Raw genomic sequence first — 16,626 nt, forward strand, 5'->3', positions numbered from 1 at the left:
GAGTTTTTGTTTTGTTTTCCTTTTTGGTGGTGGGGGGTAAAGCAAAACACTGTTTCATTGCCATCTATTTTTAGGGAAGCTGAAAATCCCCTTCCCAAGTTAAGACACATCGAATGGAAGGGTATCCATTAACAACAGAGAGAGCTTTTCTAGACATCATCCAACTTTGCACAGGACACTTGGGGATCAGAATAACATTGTCTTGAATTCACCTGGTAATCATAGCAGCCTTGACTTCTTTGTTAATGTGTTGATAGGTTTCCAAGCACTAGTGTGCCTCAGACTTGTGCTGCTTAATGTGCCTAATGGAGTGAAAACATGCACTTCTTTGGTGGAACAGACCTAGTTTTTGATTATAAATTGCATATTCTGTAGTTACAAATTACAGACAGCAGTATTCGTTAATAGTTTGATGGACTCTTGTTGATGTTAGTTTTATAGTCTGATTTTTTTATATTTGAAATCACATACTGGTATGACCAGCTTTTAATTTTCAGTTCTAAGTTGCATGTGTTGTCAGTTCAAAATAATGGATGATCCTTTTCCCTTTACTTTTAGAATTCAGTCACACAAAGATGTACACACATTGAAATGCTCTTGCAAATGTTTGTCTGGTTTTTCTACCCCTTCCTCTCATGGCTTGGTGACTTGATGACTACTCCCCCATAATTAATTAACGTCCCTCCAAAGTGTTGTAGAAAGGGAATAGAATGGGGATAGAGTATAAAAGGTTTTTTTTAACTTAAATCTAAATAATACCTTTGAAAGAGAAGGTGAAAAGAATATCTAAAAGCAAATGAGTCACAAATTTTTTATGTCACACAAACCGTGTGCTTTATTTTGCCTCTTCTCTTCAGTATGTTCAACCCTGGACAGCTATTATCTATCAGTCAAGAGATATTTATTAAGCACGAGGAGGCACTATGAGGAACACTGAGGAAGTATAGGATGTTATTCCTGCCCTGTAGAGTCAACAATACAGTTAACCAAAGTTGTGACACAACATTTCTATAGTTGTTAATAAATGGTGTAATGTCTGGGTGGGTTTATGAAAAGAATCTTGGTATATTTCAATAGATAGATTTGTAGTAGAGGAGAGGAGGAAAAACCCTAATTTTAATTTAATTTACTAGTGTAATTAAATGAGTGGTTATGGCTTCTACCAAGGATAGTGAGTATACTCTTAAAACATGTTGATTCATTCTTAGAAACAAGCAGTGGCTTCCAATGTTTCTTCCTACCTAATCTGAGTTCCCTATTTCAGTGTTTCTTAGTCTTTTCATGCCATGCTCACATAAAAAATGATAAGTGTAAGGCACGCTGGTGTGAACAAATGAGTCTGTCCATACAGGAGGTGAACAATCCTGACCCCACGCCCACTCACCCCCACCACTGCCAAGGATCCATTCAGTATATGCCTGTAACCTGTGTGCATCACAGCGGTGTCTTGTGATGTATTGGTCAGGATGCTCTTTCCTATATGACTTCTTAGAACCTCCTATGATCTAGCTCTGCAGTATTTGGCAAGACTGATTTGCACTGCTTCCAGCAATCACCTGAATATTTCAGATTCTTAAAATCCCTCAGATGAAGCAGCGAAAGGTTTCTAAATGAGGTAATGCTAGATCAGAGCTTACTAATACTTTATGCTATTATTATTATGCTCTGTCATTTTGACCTAGTTATGTCCATGATGAGATGAAGAGAACTGACTTATTACTCTCAAAATGGCTGTTGTTCAAAGCTATGTAGATTATCGTCATCGTCTATTTTCTCATAATACTCTTATTTGAAAAGTCTACTTGATTTTAATTTCTGAAACATATACATTATCATATAAGCTTTGTTAAGCCACAAATATATACCTGAAAAAAATTTGAGAAGAAAATAGTGTCATACCAGTTTATTGATGGAAAGCAAGTATTCTTTCCTGGAACAGATTACAGAAATGGTCCTACAAGGCTAACTGCTGAGTCCTTGGCAAGTTTGTGCCTTGTGCTTGAGACCTGACATTTATGTTAAATCTTATAGCTGATAAATTTATGTTGCTGTAATTGCATATTGTATCAAAGTGAGGGGGAAAAAAGAATTTATTTTGACAAAAGTTTATATTGTTGTTATTTCATAATTAATAATTTTGCTTATTTATTCAGAACTGTAAGGATGATAGTTTCTTTTCTATTTCAGAGTAAGAATGGATTCTAAAATTACGACTATGATAAACTTGCTATAATTGAAGAGAAAGATAGTTTCTTTTCTATTTCAGAGTAAGAATGGATTCTAAAATTACGACTATGATAAACTTGCTATAATTGAAGAGAAAGAATTTGGACAATTTTTAGATTTCTGTGGAATGAAATATTTCTGAATTTGTGGTGATTAAAGGACAAGGTTTATTCAAGTTTTCTTTATGTTGTTATTAGTAATTTTTAAATTATATCAATGTAAGCTTTTTAAAAGAAAATACTATTCCATTCACATTATGAATGGAAAAGAGGGAGGTACGCCTTAACAACACAATGCTAAATATCTAAATACCATCATTTACTAAACATCATAAGATTCCAACTTTTCTTTTAAAGTGAGCTTAACATTTGGTAGTTTTCAAGAGAAGGAAATTATTTCTTTGAAAGGTTATTATTTTGTATGTTCAAGCAGCTGAAGTAATGGCCTGGTTATTTTTCTTCTTTATCTCTATATAGAATAGATAAAGATGTGGAAGACAAAAGACAAAAAGCCATTGAAGAGGTAACTTAAAACTGTTACTGATCATTAAGCCAGTTAAGCATCAATTCTGCATGCGTGTCCCCTCTTTTAGGAAGACTTCCTTCAGATCCTTTACCGTCCCACCTCTCCACCAACCTGCCCATCCAGCTATCTTAAGCACCCCTCTGTGCTCCCAGAAGACCAGTGTTTTTCAGCTCTTCTGGCGCCTCTCATAGTACTTACATGCTTTTGGAATGATTGGTTTAGTGCTTCTCTGCCCTAGACTGAATGCTTTTTTGGCCAATATTGTGCTTCATTCATCTTTTCATTCTCAGGGCCCTGGCACAAGTTTTTCTTCTTGTGCTTTCCAAATACTGCTCAGTACAAACTTCTGTTTCAAGTTGGAATTTATGTAGAAGGAGTTCAGTATTTTCAGATCTTGAAAATCTAGATTGGTGTTTGGTAATGGTTTTATCTTTTGTTGTTAATTCTTTGGATTTTTAAGGTGTAGATAGTTCATGAAATAAAATCTTACTGCTAAATAAAAAAAGTATATCATAAATGTAGGATTTTTTGAAATAAAAATAATGAACTAAGTTTTCCACTTTTTCTTGCTTTCTTTGCTGATGTCCTCTTAGAGTGTAAGTAAGGGTAATCTGTCTTTTTTCCTCAAACATCTTTTTGTCATGGCAACAGTTTTTATTTTTCCTTTTCCCCCTCTAGCCCCATCTGCCTACCTCTATTCCTTAGCTCTGCTTGTCTCTTCTGCACCGCACAGACCTCAGCTCTGGCATGTTCAGAAATCGGGTGATGTGCAGGCCCCTCCTGCACTTATTTTTCTAGTATCTATGTTGTCCCTTTGGATTTCAGATATAGCCTGTTTCTTAGAAAACAGTTTCATATACTTTACTCCTGCCAAACATTATCTACTTCTTAATCAATCTACTAATTTCAAAATTTCCATTCTAATCCAGTCACTTGATTGCTCCCCTTTCAATATTCTCAGACTCTTTCCCATTTCCCAACATCTTGGAAAATAAGCTTTCTCTTTTGAATCCTTAGCTTTTTAAAGCAAAATTCAGCAGAAAACTTAGGAAAATAAAGTCAGAATGAAGATTAGGGTTAATGTATCAGAAAGAAAGTAATGCATCAGCAACAGATTAAATTTTTTCATATATGCATTTGAAATACAGTGAATACATGCGCCATGTAGTAAGAATAACAAAAAATTTGAACTGCAAAGAAAAAATATTAAAAAAAATGAAGAGCCTCTTGTTCTCCCTTCCCACTCCCTAAATGTAACTACTGTTACATTTCTACATATACTTTCAGGATGATTTAATGTGTATAATAGCACATATCCTTTAAATATTTTACACAATTCTCGTACTGTTTTATATCTTGCTTTCTTTGCTTAATAATTTTTCTTAGATATTTTTATTATCAGCGCATTTACTGATGTTTAGTAATAGCTTAACATTCCATAGTATGTCCCATAACCTAACACAGCCCCAGTTCATAGATATTTACATTGTGTTTGGTGTTTTCCTATCACAAATAATGCTGCAGTGAACACACTGGTACATATTTCTTTGTGTACTTGAAATGGACTTGCTAAGTCAGAATTGTGTTTTCAGTTGTCATAGATTTGGCTGTATTGCCCTCTCAAAAGGTTGTACCAATTTATACTCCTGGGCACATTATGATGCTGTTTTCTCATATCTGCAGTACTGGTTATTATCAAAATTCTTAGTTTGTGCTACTCTTATTACTTTAAAAATTTCATCTTGCTATTTGGATTTGTATTTGTTTTGAGTGACCTTATGCATTGCATCATAAGTTTATGGGTCCTTTATATTCCTTTTTTTCTGAGAATTGTCTATATCACAATCTCTGCTCCCCTGCCCCCCTTTTTTACATCATTTCCTCATGTGTTCTTAGATAGTTTAGTCAAGGAAATTAGTTCTTTGTCATAGATATAGCAAAATGTAAAGAAAATGTTTTGAGTTGCCCCCAAAACAGAGAGGAAAGGAGAAAATACTGTATTAGGCTTAATTAATTTTATTTCTGGAATGACAGAAGAAAGGCATTTATCTAAATGCTCTATCTGCATTTGAGTAAATGTTCAACAGCTGGCCCTCTGATTGTGGGGAGAGGGTGAGTTTTAGCGATTGCTGCTAACCGTGGTGTACATGCTCCACCCACACCAGTTTCAGGTTACCGATGTGACTTCACTGAGTGGGCAAAGAAGCGCAGTGCTATACCGTTATACGTAGGAATCCCACCATACAGATACAAAAGATGTGATTAACCTCAACAGCCTAAATCCTGGTAAATGTGGTAAAATAATTAGCAAGTGATGATTTGAGTACTTATTACCTTTATTTTTAATATAATTTATTGTAAGTTCACATAATTTTATTTTTAATATTGGCTTTGTTTAATAACAGACACCCACAAAATTCCTGAAAATTTAACAATTAGATCTTGATAGCCAGTACAAGCCAGCTTCAGCACACCATTCATACTGGCTTACTTATATACACCTATCTCCATTTATTCCTTCCCTCTTCATTCTCCCTTTTGTCATCCCCCCAAAGAAAAATTGAGGGAGAAATTAAAAATATTTTCTGTATGGTTAATGCCGTTAGCAGAATTTGCAAGTTTTAAATTTAAGTGGTTGATTTGAAGTATTAAGATTTCTCTTTAGATATACTTTAAATTTCTTCCATTTCAACTTTTTGTGAAAAGGTCATTTGTGTTAATTATTAAAATTTTAGAATATAATTATAAAGTCAGTGTATAACATGTTTGATGGTTATTTGAAAATAACATAGGTACTTTTTCATATTCATAGGGGGAATTTATGCCTAATTTTGTGACTTTAATTTTCCTAGTTTTTTACTAAGGATGTCATCGTCCCCTCTCCTTGGACTGATCATGAAGGGAAACAGCTTTCAGACTATCATTCCAATAAATGTGAGTGTATTAAAAATCATGAATAAAAATCATAAAAATCAGTAAATGTAAAGCAACATATACTGAAGTGTCAGTGTATCTGCTTTCACAGGAAGCTTGTTATAAATTAAGTTTCTAGAGACTAGAGGATTTCACTATTTAAGAGTTAGGATTCAAAACTTGGCTAAAATATACTAAGTTCCTTTTTTGGTCATTCTATTCTGAATTTAACTTTTCTTCATGACCATTGTGAATATCAGTTATAATGATGGGTATAGAGGATCCATAGATGCAGAAATAGTTGATATTGAATGCAGAGCTGCATTGTTACTGATTTTTGCAGTGATTTTGAAGGTTAATTTTTTAAATGAAATCCTAAATTGCTTTACTTTTTGCTAATTGGCTGACTTCTTATCAAATTAGAGAGGAAGGATGGATATTTACATGACTTCTGGGACAGTGTAATACAGCTGATTATCTGCAAAATTAATAAGGAAATTGAAAGGCAAGCTAGTAATCTTTCAAATATTTTTCTACCTCCAAGAAATAGTTTTATTATAATTGCTTTCACCGTCCTTTGGGTTGTGAGAAGTGTTCAAATGTTACTTGTTTATATGCATTTCTCATTTCAGTGGGATTCCCCACTCTTCTATGTAGCGTACATTAATTATGCTCTCAGTATAAGAGGGAATATTTGTTCCATTCTTTATCAAAAACACACCAATAATAAGTAAAATGGGTTGAGCACTTTCCATGTGCCAGGGCACTATTCAGTGCTTTCAGAAATTCCTTACGACAACTCAAATGAAGTAGATGCTGTTATTGGCCTCATTTTAAAGGTGAGAAAACCGAGTTTTAGAAAGCTTAGATCCCTTGTCCAGAGTTATAGAGATGATAAAAGTGGTAGAGCCTGGATTCACAACTAGGCATTCTCAGTTCAGATTCTATATTCTCAGCCATTACAAAGTAAGGGTGGCATGCAATAGTGGGTGGAGACCTGGGCTGGGGACCTCCTGCTGCTATAAACCAGGAAGGGATCACCTTGATCAAGTTGTTCAGTCTCTTTAAGGGCTCAGTTTTTGATTTGTAAAATAAAGAGGTTGAACCAGATGATAGTGTATTAACATCCCTCCTAGCTCTGAAATGGTATATCCAAGGTGACATTTTCATAGGTATTAGTTTTTCCCTCCACATTCTTGTTGGATTTTTGAACAGACGAATCAACTTTCTTTTTTTTTGAGGAAGATTAGCCCTGAGCTAACTACTGCCAATCCTCCTCTTTTTGCTCTTTTTGAGGAAGACTGGCCCTGAGCTAACATTCGTGCCCATCTTCCTCTACTTTATACGTGGGATGCCTACCACAGCATGGCTCTTTGCCAAGTGGTACCATGTCCGCACCCGAGATCCGAACTGGCGAACCCTGGGCCACCGAGAAGCCGAACGTGCGAACTTAACCAGTGCGCCACCGGGCCAGCCCTGCGAATCAACCTTGTTATGTGATCTTTTTTATAACATCATTTCATATTCTAAGTATCCTGTTTTAGATAAAGTGATGTAGGACCAGGAAGATGTTAAAAATACTACAGCTTCTTTGATATGCTGATCAAGCCCATGATGACAGAGTACAGCGGTTAATAGAGTGGGCTCCAGAGTTGTGCTTTCCAGTATGGCTTTGAAGACCGTTCTTCATGGGTCTTGAATTTCTATACATCTTGTGAGGAGTGGCATGGACAGGTTTTGTTTCAAACTGTTTTCAAGGATGTTTGTATTGTGAACATCCTTGGAAGATATAGTGTGTCCCTCCAAAGCAGAAGGCAGGTTTGTTTTGCTCTCCAATATAATATGATAAGGTCTCCCTCTGCAACAGGTTTGCTTGCAGCAGGAATGGGATTTCCAAACTGAGGGTTCCTCAGCTGTGACACAAACCTACTGTGTTCACTTCATCCACCTGGGCTGTTTCATCTCACTCCTCAGGACTAGGGGCAAAGGGAACTGACATGAACATGAAGCTTATGCTGCCTGCTGTGCTGGGAACAATGAAGTCCTTTGTCTTTCACCCAGAAGCCTCATGTCTTCAGCCAGCATCCATGGAACACTGACACACTAACTTGTTAGCTTTCAAGTAGGGTAAAATCTCAGACCCTTCACAGTTCTTGACATAAGGTAACCACTAGCCACATGTGGCTCTTTAAATTTAAGTAAATTAAAATTTAAAATTTAGTTCCCTGGTCACCCTATTGACCTTTCATGTACTCAGTAGCCACACTAGTAGCAACCATATTGGCCAGCACAGAAATAGAACATTTCCATCATCACAGAAAAAGCTTTAGTGGACAATGCTATGTTAAGGTAGACATTGGCAACTTTTATCTGTAAAGGACCAAATATTAAATATTTTAGGGTCTTCAGGCCACATCGTTTCTGCTACAACCATCCAACTCTACTGCTGTAGCACAAAAGCAGCGACTGATGATACATAATGACCGAGTGTGGATGTGTTCCAGTAAACTTTATTTACAAATATGGGCAACAAGCCAGATTTGTCCCGTGGGCTATCATTTGCTGACCCTTACTCTAGGGTAATATTGTCTGGGTTTGAATGCCCAGTATAGCTTACTAGGTTTGTGACTTTAGGGGAGTAACTTAGTTTTTCTGTGCCTCAGTTTCCTTATTATAAAATGATGGTTATTATGAGATTTAAATGAGATAATACTTACAAGATTATGTACCTAGCACATGGTAAGTGCTCAGTATTATTTACTTTACAATTAACAAAGGAAGTGGTGAGTCAGTAGGAAAAATGATTTTGTTCATACACATCGGCTTATGCTGTCAACTTCTACTAGTATTTATGCAGCTAAGTACTTTCATGAATATCCTCGTGTGTTTTTGTTTAGGACTTGAGTGAGAATTTCTTTGGAATATACACATAGGCTGAGAATTTCTGAGTTATAGGCTATGTTTTTATTTGATTTGACTACGCAGTGCCAGACTGCTCTCCAGAATGGCTACACAGTCTCCATGGCCACCAACAGTGCCTAGGGTTCCTATGTCCTGACATCCCTGCCAACACTTGACATTATTCAGCTCTCAAATTTTTGCCTTTCTAATGGGTTGTTTTACATTCTAAATGAATTGTTTTAATTTTCATTTCTCATACACTAATGACATTTTTTATTTCCTCTCTTGTAAAATGCCTATTCATAATTCATTGGTCATACTCCTATTGGAGTTGTCTTCTTTTTTTCCTGTCAATTTCTAAGATACCTTGTATAATGTAGTTGTATTAGTTCTAAGCATTTCAAATATCATCTTCCATTCTGTCATATGTATGTTATGTTTGTTCTTGATGTTTTTGGTTGCATAGAAGTCCTTATTTTGGTGTAATCAGATCCATCCATTTTTTTTCTTCATTCGATTGTGGTCTTAAACTTACTTAAGAAGTCCTTCTAGAGGAAACAACCAACAAAACATTTGCAGTACACTTGAAGAGTGTTGCAGTAATGCTGCTGTAGATGTCTGTCTGATGTAAGGAGGTCAGGAAAGGCACCCCTGGGAGAAGACACAATTTAAGCTGAGACTTGAATTAGCCAGACTTGGGGAATGGGGGAGAAAAGTCAGAGAGGAAAGACTGTGAGAAATACCTAGAGGTCAGACAGAAAACCTGTTTTGTTTTGTTTTTCTCCCCAAAGCCCCAGTGCATGGTTGTATATCCTAATTATAAATCCTTCTAGTTCTGTGTGAGCCACTGCCACAGCATGGCAACTGACAGGCCAGTGGTTTGGTTCTGGGACCGGGAAGTGAACCCCGACCTCCAAAGCGGAGCGTGCCAAACTTTAAGCAATAGACTGTCAGGGCTGGCTCAACTTGCCTCTTTTGAGGTACTCAAATAGTAGTGTTTAGTTGGAGACAACTGTGCTAGAGACAGAGACAAGGTTTTTGAAGGGCTTTCTGGCCCTGAAGGTGTTTGGACTGCAGCCTATGGACCAAGGACATTATAGGGTTTTCGGCAGCCGAGTGCCTTGCTTACGTTTGCTTTGTAGAAGGTCATGCAGCCTACAGCAAAGAAGGCATTTGAATCTAGAGTTTTGCTTTTTTACTCATTCTGATAGTATTTAATGGGAGACTTTAACTCATTCACCCACTCACTCATTCACCCATTTATTTAGGATTGTTAGGTTACCAGTCTTTATTCTGTTTTCTTTCCTTTTATTTTATTTATATTAGCCATTTTTTTCATTGTGTGTTGTAGTTTTTTTAATCTGGTGATTTTCAAGTTATGAAACTTAATATTTAGTCATTAACTTTCCATTGTTTAAAAAATTATTTACAGCCTTATTTTTGACTCCTGTCGTGAAAAAAACTGAACGTGGTTTTATTTATCAGATTGCAGCTTTCGTCAAAATCATCTGGCATTTTAATTCAGACAATTTATTTAAACCCATTTTGGAAAAACATTCTGCAACAGAGGATCTGTTTGAGGCCACTGAGGATGGCTGACATGCATTCCTAGCCTTTTGGGGTTGACATCATGGAGAACAACTATGCTTTCCTTAAAAAATATTACTAAAAATATTACTATTTGATGTGGTAATCCTCCAAATTTTATCCCTGTGCTCCCTTAAAGTTAAAAATAAACTTAATAGTAACATGCCAAATTATATACCTGTATATGTAGACATTTGCTTTTTTGATGTTATAAAATGAAAGTTTCCACTTTGTTCACTTTTTTACTCTGGAAAAAGTAACCCTAAAATAAATGAAGAATATATAATGTAAGATTTTTCACGCAAAATGTTTTACAGGTGTTGACATAAATAATGAATCTCCAATTGGAGGAAAGCTGACTATCCATACTGAGAAAAGCAATGGTGAGTATGTATATAATCTGAGAACTATGTTCCATATTAAGCTGCGTTTGATTTTAAATTCTGTTCATGTGATAACACTTTACACTGGAATTGTAAGTGTTTACATTTTATGAATGAGCTATATGAGAGCTGATGTTTAGAAGCAATTAGAGTAGATGCGTACAGCCGTGTTTTAGGAACAGCAGTATGTTTTCTTGTTCAACGCATGTGCATCGATCTCTGGTTATGGAAAGCATTCTTTTGAAAATTTGTTAATATTGGAAAATCTATCCCCAAATATAGATTGCTGACTCCTTTTTTGATTCAAGTGCCAACAGCACAACCAGGAGTTAACTTTTATCATTAACAGGTTTACATCAGTGCTAGACAGTGTGGGAAACCATCTATTGGAAGGTGGCATGTTATATAATAGAATGCATAAATGAAATAATTCAGCGTGGCTGGAACATCATGGGGAGACGGTTGATTGGGAAGCACATGCTAAATTGCATGTAATGTGCTCACATTGATTTATCCGTGTTTGTATTTATTTATCTGCTTGCCTCCAGCTGCTTGTCAGACATTGCTGTCTCTTCCTGTGGATTTTAATTTAGAAAATATATTAGGTAAGTATTGTATCCATTTAAACCTTTAATAAATTAAATAAAAGGTTTTGTTTTGATGGCTTTTTGTAAATGGGAATATGTGGCAATGCCTCTTTCTAAAGAAGTGGGGAGCCATCCTGAGATTTCTCCTTATTCTTTAATATGGCCTGAATTAGCCTTTTATCATAATGAACTTTGCTATAGACATAAACTATTCCTGGAGACATCTTACTGGTCTTACCTGTACTATTAATGAAGCACTCCAAAAAGAAGGAATAATTTCAGATTTAAAACATCACATATGCTGTTACACTTTGCCTTTTTTGAAAACAATTCAAACGTATAGTACATGCTGGTTTTTAAACATCAGATAACTGAAATATTATTGCTCTTCAAAATGACTAGCTTTGTCTTTTATTCTGTTAACATTAAATGCAGGTGACTATTTTAGAGCTGATGAATTTGCAGATCAATCTCCTGGAAACCTTAGTTCTTCATCCCTCAGAAGAAAGCTATTTTTAGATGGGAATGGAAGTATCTCTGACTCCTTACCTCCAGCTTCTCCGAGAAGTGCTCACAATGGTGCTCAAGCATCACTCGAGGTTTTTTATTCAATAGATTTATCTCCTGTACGGTGTAGGAGCCCTGTGCAGACACCGAGCTCGGTAAGAGGTGTACTGAAAATGGCTGGTTATTTTGCTATAGATATACTTGGACCTAGGTGCCCATAGTGTATTCAAGAGGAATAATTGTATTTGGGGTTTTATATTTTGTACAGATTAGCATAGTTCACATTTTGTCCTTAGTCATAAGAATGTTTTTGGTCAGCCTCTCCAATTTTGTGTTTAGAGCTATAAAGGATGACCCACTTTATCATGAGTCTCAAGGAATTTCAGTTGTAACTTGTTTACTGAAGTATGTAAGATTTTCAGTAAGACAGCTAGATCTATGGCATTAATGGAGTAACTTAATTTGAAATTTTTTGTAAACAGCCGCTTAGTATGAAGTGTTGTAAGGGTTTGTGTAAACACAGTGCATTTGTATTTTATCTTGACTAATATATTCTATTTCAGAATTTTGTAACAATCTTTTTCACTGTCCTTGTTACAAGATGGCTTGCCTTTTGGCATCATGCCTTTTGCCAAAAGGCGGAGGTAGCATTCTTGGTTTTGGTGAATGACCAAAGTTTGTACAACCTAGTTTATGAATGTGTTGCAAAGATGAAGACAAATGGCATGTGGTCTAACAGAGTGGAGGGAGAAAACCATATAATTTTATCTATTTTTGTTATAGGGGCAGTTTTCTTCCAGCCCTATTCAGGGTAGTGCAAAGAAGTACAGTCTGGGAAGCATAACCAGTCCTCCTTCACCTGTCTCTTCACCCACTTTCTCACCAGTAGCATTTCAGATAGGAAAGACACCACTCGCAGGTATGTCTCTCAATAAAATGCCGACTTTAAATTTTTATCCTGTCAGTATTTCTTATTAACGAGGCTCTTTCTAGCTTGTTTTTTAACATATACCTTGAATTTACCTTCCAAGACTGCAATTTTCAGCAAAGTTCTACTTTAGTGTTAAATACGGGTCATTTGATTAGCAGTATTTCTATCAAACCTTCTTATAAATCAAAGAAAGATGGCAATTTTAGGGATAAGTTGGTTTTGTATGGCTTCTGACCTATAGGTTCAGACTTTGGTAATAGGATGTTCATATTTTGTAAAGATATATTGGTTTGAGTAAGGTTTTTAAGGTAAAGATAGTATGTGGAAATTTACATATTCCTCTTTGCAATATGTCAGTTTCTCTTTGAAAAAAATTATAGCACTTTTTGAAAATTAATCGCAATTTAATAAACTTATATATAGTAAATAAAAATTGAAAACTGAAAACTATTGTTATTAGTCTTTCCTTTATGTATGTATGTCTATATTTGTGTGTGCATATATAGCTCCACACATATGTGGACACACACACACGCACATATATATATATGTATAGTTCTATATCCTGCTCTGTTCACAAAGCATTTTATGAGTATTTTCATACGTTATTCAAGTCATTTATTATTGTCTGAAACCATGATTTTTGAATCACTATATAATACTCCATTTCACAGATGTACCATTTGTTTTCAATTATTGATAAACATTTAAATTATTTCTAATTTTCCTTTATCACAAAACTAATGATTATCCTGGTATATACATTGTATTGTACATATTTATTTCCTTAAGTAAAATTCTCAGAAGTGGAATTATTTGGTCGAAAGGGGTGAATGTTTTTTTTTTTTGAGGAAGATTAGCCCTGAGCTAACTGCTGCCAATCCTCCTCTTTTTGCTGAGGAAGACTGGCCCTGAGCTAACATCTGTGCCCGTCTTCCTCTACTTTATATGTGGGACGCCTGCCACAGCATGGTGGGCCAAGCGATGCCATGTCCACACCCAGGATCCGAACCGGTGAACCCCCCGCCGCAGAAGTGGAAAGTGGGCACTTAACCGCTGCGCCACCAGGCTGGCCCGGGGAGAATGTTTTTAATACCCTTTAGGAATTTTGTCAAATTTTCTTCATAGAAGTTTGCAACAATTGGAATTTTCATCAATAATGTGTAAGAAAGACAGTTTTGTCCTATCCAGAAGCACTGGTCTTACCGTTCTTTTTGATGTTTGTTAATTTGGCACACTACACAAAGGTCTCCTACTGCTTTAATTTCTGTATCTGATTATTGTGATGAACTCTTGCCGAATGTTTACTGGTCATTTTTTTTTTTTTGCTGGGGGGAGGCAGGGCAGAATTATTAGGTCAGATTTAAGTGTTTTTGTTAAACAAATGATCTCTCATTGCTTTAACTTCCATATTTTTTATTATTTGTGTGGCTGAACACTTCATATGTTTATTTACCGTTGAGAGGATTGTTTATGTACTTTTGCCCTTATTTTATAACTTTGGTTTTTTAAGCTAATTGTTATAAAAACTATTAAATTTTTTTTAATTAAAAAAAATTTTAAAGCATTTTGATTATCATTGTTACACTCTTTATTATTGCAAACATTATTTTAGTTTGTTTGCCTTTTAATGTTGCTTATGGTATTGTGCATAAACACGAATAGATTATTATGTATTTCATCTGCCAGGTACAGCTGTTACACTGTAGCTGTCAGCTGGTTTGTCTGGTATCTTGTGTATGAACAGTTTTGTTGAAGTAGCAGTGTGCTTATGAGGAAGTAATTCTCAGGGAATAAAATATTTTGTTTAATTAAAAAAGGGAAGGTGCCAGAGGAATTCTTTTTGAAGAGCCTCATCCTGCTTATTGAGCCGCATTCGTTTGTGCTATTGTTTTTAACACCAAAATTTCACATTAGAAAACAACAAAACTGTTATAGAAAGCTAGTTTTTCTGTCATGAAATGTGATGATTACCGTTTAGTAATGGCTTTTCATTTTCCATTTTCATGTTTTTGTGATGTAATTTTTCTTTTCCAATCTTTTAGAACAAAGGAAGTTTACTGTTCATTCTCCCGAGGCTTCATCTGGAAGAAATTCTAATGGAATTCCTAATCCGTGTATCAGAAGTCCTTATATAGATGGCTGCTCACCAATTAAAAATTGGTCTCCTATGCGACTGGAGATGTGTAGAGGTGGTACTCAGTATCGGACCTCACTGATTCGGATTCCTTTTCCTCTTGAGGCTCACAGTGAAGATGAAGAAGATAAAGGGAGTCTTCCTTCCGCAGATGCCTCCTCACCAGCCATGGACACTGCTGCAGTACACCTGCGGCAGTTGAGTAATGACGCTTCTCCACGCGGCCCACGTTTACTGGTGACTGCCATGTCCATTACACAGAATCAGTCCAGTGCTTCTGAGAAGGAATTAGCACTGCTGCAGGATGTTGAAAGTGAAAAGGAGAATAACACTGTGGATATGGTTGATCCTGTAGAGATAGCAGACCAGAACACCTGGATTAAGGAGCCGGTTGACAATGGGAGCTTACCCGTGGCTGATTTTGTGAGTGGGATTGCCTTCAGCATCGAAAACTCTCATATGTGCATGTCACCTCTTGCAGAAAGTAGTGTCATTCCTTGTGAAAGCAGTAACATTCAGGTAAGGTGTTTTAATATTCTGTAGTCCTTTACTTTGTTCTCTTGGTATTCTTTATCCTGTCTGTTCTAAGATTACAGTAACAAAGAAAATGGGTTAAATGTGCAGACTATAGCATTATATAATATTTTTTTTAAAAATAGCAATACCAGGTGATACCATGAGGGATAGTTTCTTTTAGTTTGGACTGATGATGTATATGTAATATTCTCATTAACTGATGTTTATTTGGAGTAGGAAAAGATGAGAGCAGAAAAGAAATCGAGCTGCTCTGTTTATACAGACTGCCTAGAGTCAGGCAGCTTCTCAGGATTCATCTCTCTTTCATGTGGATCTAGTGCCAAAGGAAGTCAATTTCTGGTATAGTATTTGTATTTTAAAAATACAATAGTTTTTGTTTTTCCTTTATATGATTTAGGGAGAAAAAACAGTTTAGAGCCCTTTTATGTGTATATTTTTTGTAGTTTTCTTTCAGAAAATGTGATTTATAACCAACATTTTTCATGTAATCGTACATTTCCCATTTTGCAGTATCTGGCAATAAGAAAGCATAATTCATTTGACAAATGCGCTTCATAGCCAGCATGTACTTTCAGAAAGACATTTGTTCTATGAATTGCAGTATTCTTTGAGCTGAGAATTTTGAAAGAACTTCAAAATAGTCAGAAAGGCAATTCTTACCTGCCGTTTCATGGTAACAATCTCTAACACATAGCTCTTATTATATGCCAGGGACTATTCTGAGTACATTACATGTGGAAAGTTTAATCTTCACAACAGTCCTGTGAAATAGGTGTACTCTTATCTCCACTTTATGGGAAACTGAGGGTCGGAGAGGTTAAGTCAATTGCCTAAAGCTTATATAGCTAGTAAGTGGTGGAGCCAAGATTTGAATCCTGGCAGTCTGGCTGTAGAGTCCATGCTCTTTAATCCAAGTTTATACTGACTCATAGTAACAGCTGATACTTTCACAGTGTTTCAGTGTGCCAGGCTGTCTTCTAACCACTTTATGTGTATTAATTAAGTCTCACAACAACTCTATAATACTATAGTGCTGTCAGTTCGGGCATGCTATAGTATAAAACTCATGGAGGGATTCTAAATGACCCAAAATTAAATATAATCTTTTGCTCATATTTTTATGCCTATGTTGTCTACCCTGACTTCTAGGTTCTTTGCTCAAAAAAAAATACTAGAATCACTTTTACATGTTTTAGCCTCTAAAATTGGACACATAAGTAGAAAAAGCTCTTAACCTTGGAAAAATAAACTTAGGCTTAAAGGTATTTACTTCTTTTTCTCACTTTCTTTTTTCAGAACATTTATAGAAGAATCATAAGATAGTCTTGTTGAAATACACCTTAATCATCCAATCCGACACCTATCAGAGGCCTTTATCACTACTAAATTGTC

The 16,626-nt window shown here is 35.8% G+C and overlaps 1 protein-coding gene across 6 annotated transcripts in view; it reads left to right on the forward strand.

Moving 5' to 3' along the window:
* BORA (BORA aurora kinase A activator) overlaps positions 1-16,626 on the forward strand; it is a 27,856-nt gene that overhangs the window by 4,255 nt on the left and 6,975 nt on the right. For 4 of the 6 annotated variants that reach the window (XM_070578443.1, XM_070578448.1, XM_070578444.1 and 1 more), the window contains 7 exons: positions 2,703-2,748; positions 5,604-5,685; positions 10,470-10,535; positions 11,084-11,140; positions 11,558-11,784; positions 12,413-12,548; positions 14,606-15,216. In XM_070578443.1, the coding sequence (XP_070434544.1) occupies positions 2,703-2,748; positions 5,604-5,685; positions 10,470-10,535; positions 11,084-11,140; positions 11,558-11,784; positions 12,413-12,548; positions 14,606-15,216 (1,225 nt within the window). The remainder of the gene's footprint in view (positions 1-2,702; positions 2,749-5,603; positions 5,686-10,469; positions 10,536-11,083; positions 11,141-11,557; positions 11,785-12,412; positions 12,549-14,605; positions 15,217-16,626) is intronic. The other 2 variants (XM_070578445.1, XM_070578446.1) reach the window with 1 other exon arrangement.

The sequence above is a fragment of the Equus przewalskii genome, chromosome 16 (genome assembly GCF_037783145.1).
Source record: "Equus przewalskii isolate Varuska chromosome 16, EquPr2, whole genome shotgun sequence".
In the NCBI taxonomy this organism is placed as follows: domain Eukaryota; kingdom Metazoa; phylum Chordata; class Mammalia; order Perissodactyla; family Equidae; genus Equus; species Equus przewalskii.